Source organism: Eurytemora carolleeae, unplaced genomic scaffold (assembly GCF_000591075.1).
Source record: "Eurytemora carolleeae unplaced genomic scaffold, Eaff_2.0 scaffold978, whole genome shotgun sequence".
NCBI classification, from domain to species: domain Eukaryota; kingdom Metazoa; phylum Arthropoda; class Copepoda; order Calanoida; family Temoridae; genus Eurytemora; species Eurytemora carolleeae.
The window spans coordinates 61016-70941 of record NW_019396868.1 but is presented as its reverse complement, the minus strand read 5'-3'; the positions used below and the strand labels follow the sequence as shown (position 1 = coordinate 70941).

Here is a 9926-nt window from a genome sequence, read left to right as displayed (position 1 = left end):
AATTCAGAAAAAATGATTTTCTTTTTCTTACATTTTGCTATTTTTAAACTAAATTATTTTCAAACTAAATTATTTTCAAACTAAATTATTTTCAAACTAAATTATTTGCAAAACTTTCTTTTATTTTCCCGAACATTTAGTATGAAGCCTATTCCAGGAAAATTTCAAAGCAAATTAGAGAAAAAATTTATTTTTGGAGAATCTGTGATAAGTTATCAGAAAAACATTAATTTGAAATATGGCTGTATATAATAATAATAAAAAAGAGATTTAGTAAAAAGTTTTATAAAAAAGTAGATAAATAAGCAGGTCAATGGATAATAAATAAATAAAATAGATCATGATAAATTAAAAAATGTACATTTGTTTATGAAAATATATAATATTTAGATGCAGGAGCAAGAATATTTTAATCCCTTTAGCTCTACGAGGTATAAATATGTAGCAGAAAGAGAGAAACATCAAAACCGTAGAACCGTAATTTCAAGTCACTCTCATTTAAATAAGCAGCATGTCCGATTCACAGCAGTACCCTTTAAACCTCTATACAAATAAAAAGATATCGTAGATTTTCTATCTGAAAACGTGTTTAATGTTACGGCATGATACCATAATTAAAAATACAATTTTTTTTGCAGAAATATAATTTATCCTTGATCAGCCAAGAGTAACCTTGTAAATCGGACATGCCCCTCTAGGAGTAGAGAGTCACTTGAAATGACGTCTACAGTTGATTCTGAAAGGAAAAGTTAAATGGGTGTATAGGTTGAAACCTCAGAACTTCAGGAGTTGATCAAAACCTATCTGATGTTCCTGTCTCGAGAAATTGATATAAAACTGTGTCAAAATTATACAGAAACTTATATATGTAAGATTTAGTACAAGATTTTAAGTTTTAAACGGATCAGCAAATACGCAACCAATCTGAAAACGACGATATCCCAGAGGAGCCTGAAAAAACTCAGGTTTGCTCATATATATTTGAATTTAATAATATTTAATTTTTAATAAATATATTTGGTAATAAAATTTAATCGTTCGTGACCAAAACTTCTACCAATGGCAGTGCAGTATTACTGTCACGTGATACAGACGGAAACACGTTGTCTGATACTGAGAGAATCAAAAAATATAAAATGGAAGTCATATTATGGTAAAATTGGTTTCAAAGTAAAATAATTTGAGTAAAAGATTTCTTTAATAAAAAAAAGTCTGTAATATCTACATGGAAGAAGACGTTAAAAACTATTCACCAACTGTTATATGTCGAGGACACGTACCCTGTATCTAATCTAAGTATTAAAAAAATACCAGAGGTCAAACTGTTTTTGATTTTTTAAAAGCATCAACTTATTTCTTCAAAGTCAAGAAAATTCAAGATGTCAAAAAATATAGCACCAGGGCAAAAAAATAGAAAAAATAGACCAAACGCCAAATAGAAGAGCAAAAATTAGATTAAGGGGGGGGAGGTTTAATATATTCTGGTTAAAGATCAAAGTTGAGAAAATTTGTTAAAAATAAATCCTTAATTTAAAATTATAAAAAATGATGAAAATTCCTTGGCTAGGGTTTCCTTGTCCCAGCCCTGGCCTCCATGTTGGTTTTTGTAAAGAAATCTACGAAAAAAAATCATAAAAAATTTTACGATAAAAAAAATTTCTTTTCATGGTAGTGGAATTTCAATTTTAACCCTTAAAAACGCTGTAAATTCATATTATTATAATGTATTCAAGTTTTGTAAATTTAAAGTAATTTTATTTTTTACCTTCTCATTTCTACGAACTGTACAATATCTCGCTTCGCATTATGTCCATGGCTGCTTAACAACCTGAATATTTTAAAAATTGTTGATTTTTACATTATTTCCATCAGAATACATTTTCCATCTCAAGATCACAGTTACATATTTCTTAACAAACAACTTCATTTCAGAAAAAACAACAATCAATAGTAAAATTTCATAGCTTTTCAAGAGAAAATATAAACCTTCTCTTTATTTGAAGTTTTAAAGTTGTTAACACTTAAAGGAACTGTCAAGGAAAAATGTAAGGTGATATAGGCTGAAACCTAAGCACTTTAGGAAATGATCGAGACCCATGAGAGTTCTATATGATGTTTATGTCTCGAGAAATTGAAATAAAACGGTGTCAAATTTATAAGAGAACCTATATGTATAAAATTTTGTATCAAAATAGTAGGTTTAAACAAACATTTTCAGCAAATCCACAACCATTCTGAAAACGACGATATCCTGGAGGAGCCTAAGAAATGTAGGTTTGCTTCTATTATTATTTGAATATAATAATTTTTCATTTATAGAAGATATAATTAATAATATCATTTATACGTCCGTATCACATGACCAGAACTCCCACCAATGGCAGCGCAGTATACTGGTTACGTGATACAGACGGAGTCACGTGATAATGATACTGCACTGCCATTGGTGGGAGTTCTTGTAACGTGATACGGACGTATTTATTATATCGTCAATTATATCTTTTATAAATGAAAAGTTATCAAATTCAAATAACAGGAGCAAACCTAAGTTTCTTAGGCTCCTCTGGGATATCGTCGTCTTACATAATTTACTTCTTTTAAAATATGGTTTAAAGGGTATCGTTGTGAATCTGGCGTGCAACTCTATTTAAATAGAGGTAACTTGTAATATATAGAATAGATTGATTATTTAATAAGAATTATCTGGAACAGATGCACCACAGCTGATTGTACGTTGTACATCAACATATTACTTGGGAGTAATATAAAAAATTCATAAACATTAAATCATTGAAATACATTCTTATTAGGCTTGACATGAGTAATTGCAGGGTTCCGTTCTAACAATTTCATGGATTTCTTAGATGTCCAAAAAATCAATAATTTTGTAAAAAATATACTCCATTAAAATGTTAAAATCTTACCCCCCGTCACAATCCAGCTCCTCCATTTCTGAGAAATCTGCTTCACCAACTCCAATAATAATTATAGACATCGGTAGAGCAGATGCTGCGATTATGGCCTGAAATGTAATAATAATGGAATCCAGTATGTTCCAGTATTTTACCTGAGTTGACAATGGCCTCCAGTATGTTTCTGTATCTTACCTCAGTTTACATTGGTCTCTAGTACAGGGTGTCCCAAAAAAACATGGGAATTCAGTGACGAATTCGATATCGTCTTTGTTATGAATTAGCGTTGTAATACCTAATTTCTAAAACCATAATATTATTATGTCTGCTAGAGTTTATTTCATGAAAACGGTAAATGGCTGTAAAGATGTGTCTATAATGTCTCCGCAAGATGAACAGTGACGACTGAAGACGGACAAGTTTACCTTGTTTGTATACTTTAGTTTTCTTGTTTTACTAAGTACAACCGTATGCAGTCAAAACAAAAACAAACAAATTGTAAACATTGTAGACGAAAATCTTACGGATTACGCTTTCTTAGTAGATATCACCATACTAAATCAAAGAATTATTTAAAAAGACGATATCAAATTCGTCACTGAATTCCCATGTTTATTGGGATACCCTGCATGATCATGTATCCTACCTGAGTTTACAATGGCCTCCAGTATCTATGTATATATATACTTTGCTTGTCTATGACTATTTGCCCGTCCGTTTGTCTGTCCGTTTGTATCCAATAAACGTCAAAAGGGCTGAACCGATTTGATCCAATTTTTGTGTGGAACCTCACACGAAAAAAATGTTTTTAAAAATGTTTGGTTTTTGTTAAATTTTGAAAATGCTCGAAAATTCTTTATTAAATCCGCAAAATTTTTTCGTTATTGTTTTATACTCTACAAAGAGAAGATGCTTAGAGAAAGAGCCACAAGTAAAAGTTGAAATGGAAGAGAGGCACAAATCCCCCTAAAAGCCTAGTGTTTCTATATTCTACCTGTTTGGTTTCCACCATATCTGTGATAATACCATCAGTGAGAATGAGAAGGATGAAATAATTAGAAGGATCATTCTTATATCATTCATTATTTATTTCAAATTCAAACTTTAAAAATGTCGTCAAAGGAACTGAACACTTGCCTCATACTTTGATTGGTAATTATTTAAATCTTTGAAAACTGACAGTGTAAACGTTTGATATTTCAAACTTTGACTATTAGCTCTAGTAGAATACACAGTATCAAATCAGGTTGCAAAGATGGATTAGAAAATAAGAGTTTGAGAGGAGTAATAATTTGTTGTTTCTGGTTTCAAATACATTTATAAATATCTATTAATATTTAATACTAAAAGGGACTGACAACGTAATTAAAGAAGACTCCAATCATCTGCTGATACACAACGATATCATTTAAACTTTTACCGAACTAATAAAGAAAAATATATTGTCGTTTTTCTAGCTTAAACTGCAGTGTTAAATTCACTTGGGCTTTTACTTTTTTTTTGTCTCGTGCATTAATCTGCAAGTAACTTTTATAGAGTAAACACAATTAAAATTTTTTAATTTTTTAGAAAGTAAAACAAGAATATTTATCTACAGAATTTAGATATTAAAACAAGAATATTTATCTACAGAATTTAGATAGTAAAACAAGAATATTTATCTACAGATAGTAAAACAAGAATATTTATCTACAGAATTTAGATAGTAAAACAAGAATATTTATCTACAGAATTTAGATAGTAAAACAAGAATATTTATCTAGAGAATTTTTGCTCAGCCTCAAGTTGTTAGGGTTACGTTGCGTTAATCGGACTTTGAAATTACGTCTGCAGTCACCTCAGAATAAATTAGAAATAGATGAATGTGTAGTGACGAATAAAGGACCAACGGACTGATATATATTGAAATCTAAAATACAACATGAGTTTTTAAAGGTACTCTGGAGGGTCTGGTGCCTCTGGAAATTGCTCAGAGTGTACATTTGAACTAGGCAGGCTGTTAAGGTTGCGTAGGGATCTTCTGGAGTATTACGAACCAAATGAATGAGGCAAGTGACAACATCCTGGGGCAGGGATGCAACGCAGTGATGGAAGTTGGTTAGGGAGGTCGTCACGCGCTTGATTGCGAACTGGGACTCGGCCTGGAGGAACCATACTTCAAGAGAATCCGTCCATAAAGTGGGCAACATGATGGATACCGTTGTGAAGCCGGCTTGGCCATCTGCAGGGTATAAAGGTCCCTCATCGCTACTTCCACTGAAAAAGAAACAGAACGTCTCGATCGTTGGAATCCAGTAGAAAACCAATTTCAGATGCGTCAACGAGAGGAATTGTTTCCGACAAAAAAAATCACGTCGGGGTCACCAAGTCGTTTATTTGGTCCTTTATTCGTCGCTATAAATAAATAAATGAATTGAAAGCTAGGTGAAAGTAAGAATGAATGAATGAATGAATATATTTTGAGATGAAAGGATTAAAGATGAATAAATTGAATTAATGAATGAATGCCTGGTAGGCTGCTGCAAATTTGGCCACGTGGTTTATGACCGGAGAGAAGTTGGTTGGTCCGTACAGTTGTACTTGGTTTAATGCAGTATAGTAGGCAGATACTATTCCTAGAATATATACATATACAGTACAGTTGTTGTACTTGGTTTAATTCAATATAATAGGAATACCTTGTAGTCCTTGGCAGAATGGGTTTGGAGATCCAATGTTTAAGAAAAACTCATGAGACACCTAATAATAATAATAATAATAATAATGAGCAAATAATGGCCCTACTAATATAATCAACCATTCTAATGTTATGTTATTATTATTGATAATTATTGAATGCAAAGATGTTAAAAGGCACATATAATTACTTTTAAATGTTCACTGACAATGCCTTGTGAAAGTTCACTGACATTCCCCGATCTGGAAGGTCACTGACAACCCCTGATAGAAGGGCACTAACAATCTCTTAATGAATGTGACTGACAATCAATTATTCTACCATTTTTCAAATCAATTAGGATACAATGAAAAGGTCGTCATTAATGTCTCTTTCTTTGTGGGTAAACTTGTACATCTCCATATGGTGGAACTCTAGCCCTCAATCCTAGAGCTGGAAATTATACTTTTCCATGAGGAGGAACTCTAGCTCTGAATCCTAGAGCTGGAAACTATACCTGTCTATTAGGAGGAACTCTAGCTCTGAATCCTAGAGCTGGAAACTATACCGGTTCATGAGGAGGAACTCTAGCTCCGAATCCTAGAGCTGGAAACTATACCTGTCCATGAGGTGGATTTCTAGCTCTGAATCATAGAGCTGGAAACTATACCTGTCTATTAGGAGGAACTCTAGTTCTGAATCCTAGAGCTGAAAACTATACCTGTTCATGAGGAGGAACTCTAGCTCTGAATCCTAGAGCTGGCAACTATACCTGTTCATGAGGAGGAACTCTAGCTCCGAATCCTAGAGCTGGAAACTATACCTATCCATGAGGTGGAACTCTAGCTCTGAATCCTAGAGCTGGAAACTATACCTGTCTATTAGGATTAACTCTAGCTCTGAATTCTAGAGCTGGAGACTATACCTGTCCCTGTCCATGAGGTGGAACTCTAGCTCCTAATTCAAGAGCTGGAAACTATACCTGTCCATGAGGAAGAACTCTAGCCCTGAATCCTAAAGCTGGAAACTATACCTGTCCATGAGGAGGAACTCTAGCTCTGAATCCAAGAGCAGGAAACTATACCTGTCCATGAGGAGGAACTCTAGCTCTGAATCCAAGAGCAGGAAACTATACCTGTTCATGAGGAGGAACTCTAACTCTGAATCCTAGAGCTGGAAACTATACCTGTCCATGAGGAGGAACTCTAGCTCCGAATCCAAGAGCAGGAAACTGTTGATCATAATCATAATCTTGAACTATCTCTCCTACAGCATGTATACTAGTCAGGTACTGGTTGGGTTTACCACTCGGATCCCTGAATATTTAAAGGATTGTTCATATATTTAAACACTGAATATACTAAGCAAAGTTAAGCAAATATTAAAAGATTTTGTTGGAAAATTATTATTTTCTGTGTAAATAAACAACGCACTTTTACTTCAGATTTACACTGGGGAACCGTGGAAATGTTCTTGACTTGATTTCAACATTCTAAGTTAAGAAGGTTGACGTTTACAAAGACTTAGTTTTCAGAAAAAGCTTGATTCCCAAGCTTTAAGATAACATAAGGTTAAACTGATAATACATTAGGTTTAAAGTTCAGAGTTTGTAAAAATTCATCAAAATAAAATAATTATTACAATTATTTAAAACCTGTAATGAAGAGATGTAGGGTTACTGGGAGCTCCATTTGAACCTAAATATATTAAATCCTTGAATTGTTTTAAATTCACAATCTTAAAGGTTTCATCAAACGTTGTTATATTGTGAAGTGTTAATCATGATTAGTTTTGTAATTTAACTAAAGCTGCAGAGTAAAAAGAAACATTTTTGACCAAATTTTGAAAAGGAAACATATTGAATAGAAAAAAATATAAAAGATTTAATAAACTCCTAAATATAAAACTTTAGACACGACTGAACAGAATTTATTTATTCTCTTTATTTCGACAATTGATAAAACATTTATTTTTTGAAGTTTTCCATACATTATATATCATACAATTCATTCAGTCTTTTCTTCTATATTCATGGTTACCTGCAGCTAGTAAATTCTCATTTATAAATCATCTTATAACTCACTAAAAACTTTATCTAAAACAGAAACCCCAATTCAACCCTGGCCCTGATAAAATGTATACCTGTAAAATCTACAGCTAGTGTAAAATTAAGCATTGTCCCTTTACTAATATATTCCAGAAAGGAAGGTTGTTCCTCTACACTACACTACACAAACAAGGTTCTCATCAATTATAACATAAAGGAAACCATTGCGAACCTTAAAAAAGTTTTAAAGGGTGACTTAAAACAGCTTAAGAAGTATCGTTAAGCGAATCTTTTTTTTTTATTTAAGAGTGTTACACTTTAGACCTAGTTTTACAGGAAGTGTCTGGTTAGAGGGATGATTTTGAGAATCGGTTTTTCATTACTTATTCAATAGCGTTAACGTACAGTAAAACTAATTAGATGTTTAGGAATACTGAACAAATATAAACCATAAGTAAGTCTGATAAGTCTCACATGAATCCTAAAAATCTCTACAATTCTGCACTATCCGCTCAACTACTATGTCTAGCCAGACACTCCCTTTAAAGTGCACTATTACAAAATCATGATGACACCTATACTATGAGAACTGGTTCCTTGTTGAACTTGATTGTTCCTGAGTCCTTGTACTTGGCTCCCTTCTTCTTCTTCTTCTTGAAGATTAAAGATGAAGATTAAAGATGAAGATTAAAGATAAAGATTAAAGATAAAGATTAAAGATGAAAATTAAAGATTATCTCCCTAAAGATAAGAGTTCTATCTGGGTCAGCCATACACAGCTGTGAGACCGGAAGGGTCAGCTCACGCCAAGACGGGTTCAATGTCTTCTTTATCACCTGAGTTAGGATTTTATAAATAAACCCGATTAATTAAACTCATTTAGTTCTACCTGAAGACAAAATTTTGTGTTGTGAAACTAGGGATCAATCCATCTTATACAGACATACTGAGGAATCTCAGTTCTCTCCGATATCCTGTGATGGTCATTCCCTGTCGGGTTCATTTTAATCGAGGAATCATGCTTGATCCTCAAGTTTAAAAGTGACTTTATTGGATACCGCGTTTAAGAGTTCAAGATTAATGATACGCTAATCAAGTTCCCATCTCAAGATAAATCCGCGAATGAAGAAGTTAGAAAATAAAATAATCGGCTAGATTCCATATTCCAACTTTACATTTAAATAATAGGTTATATATCAGTAGATGTTGACACTACAATTTAAACAAAAAATTTGTTCGAAATTAAAAATGGATAGTTGTCAAAGCTTTAGTGTTAAAATGAATGAATATCCTAGTCTGTTTAAATTAAAATCGTGTTTAGCTGATTTCTTGTTCGTAACTTCCGCTTTTCTTGAGCATTGATGGTCGGCTCTAAAACCGGGGGTTCCAGGGGTTATTCACCGTAAAGCCTACCTCTGATCGATGAACCAAGATATTTTCATTTTCTGAAGTTCGGAATATTTCTAAACAATTAAAAAATACGATTGGAATATTATTTTTGATTCTTTGTTAAAAAATTAAAACGTCTTGAACTCATGTATTAAATATAAATTGTGCATAAAGAGAAACCAAACTATACTTTGACATGAATAAAAAGATCTTTTCAGATTTTGGAAGAAAAACATTTCTACAAATTGATGTCCGGGTTTTATTAATAATAATTAATAAAGGAATTCAGTCTTTGTCACAAACTATGATTTTCTAATCTTTGTAATCCAATGCCGTAGACCTAAGATATTTCAAACGATGAATTCTGTTAAATGAAAAAGTCTAAGTTTGAAAAATCAAAGGTTTACACCATCAGGTGGAAAAAATATAGGTATTATTGAACCTCAGAATTTCTTTTGAACCCATTTTTAATTAATTAAGACTTATACATAAGAAAGATCCACTTTCAGATTAGTCATTCGATTAAAATAATATGTCACAGAGGGTTTATCATGCTTTGTTTCTTTGGATAAATTATACATTCCAAAGAATGTATAGTCATTCGATTAAAATAATATGTCACAGAGGGTTTATCATGCTTTGTTTGATGATGAACTTCTGGTTAATGTTTTATATTACAGGTACGGGGAAATAGTTTGTGGACAAAGAAATTGAGTCTTTGCCAAAAACTGTGATTTTATTATTCTTATTTCTGCAACCCAATGTCGTAGACCTTAGATATTTTAGACTATGAATTATGTTAGCTAAAATTTAGTAAGTTTGAAATATCAAAGGTTTACACCATCAAGGAGAAGATCTATATGGATTAGAAAATTTATGTTTGTGGAAAGAACTGGTATAAGGTAAAAACAAAACAAAAAAA

General features: G+C 32.3%; 1 protein-coding gene across 1 annotated transcript in view; it reads right to left on the bottom strand.

Annotated features, from left to right (window-relative positions):
- Positions 1-967: 967 nt before the first annotated feature.
- LOC111709554 (copine-3) overlaps positions 968-9926 on the bottom strand; it is a gene marked incomplete in the record, with an annotated part of 13606 nt that continues 4647 nt past the window's right edge. The window contains 12 exon segments of the mRNA XM_023483282.1: positions 968-1616; positions 1766-1828; positions 2925-3022; positions 3907-3981; positions 5421-5527; positions 5591-5651; positions 6755-6884; positions 7223-7265; positions 7711-7795; positions 8212-8277; positions 8359-8451; positions 9029-9078. Of these exon segments, the coding sequence (XP_023339050.1) occupies positions 1526-1616; positions 1766-1828; positions 2925-3022; positions 3907-3981; positions 5421-5527; positions 5591-5651; positions 6755-6884; positions 7223-7265; positions 7711-7795; positions 8212-8277; positions 8359-8451; positions 9029-9078 (962 nt within the window).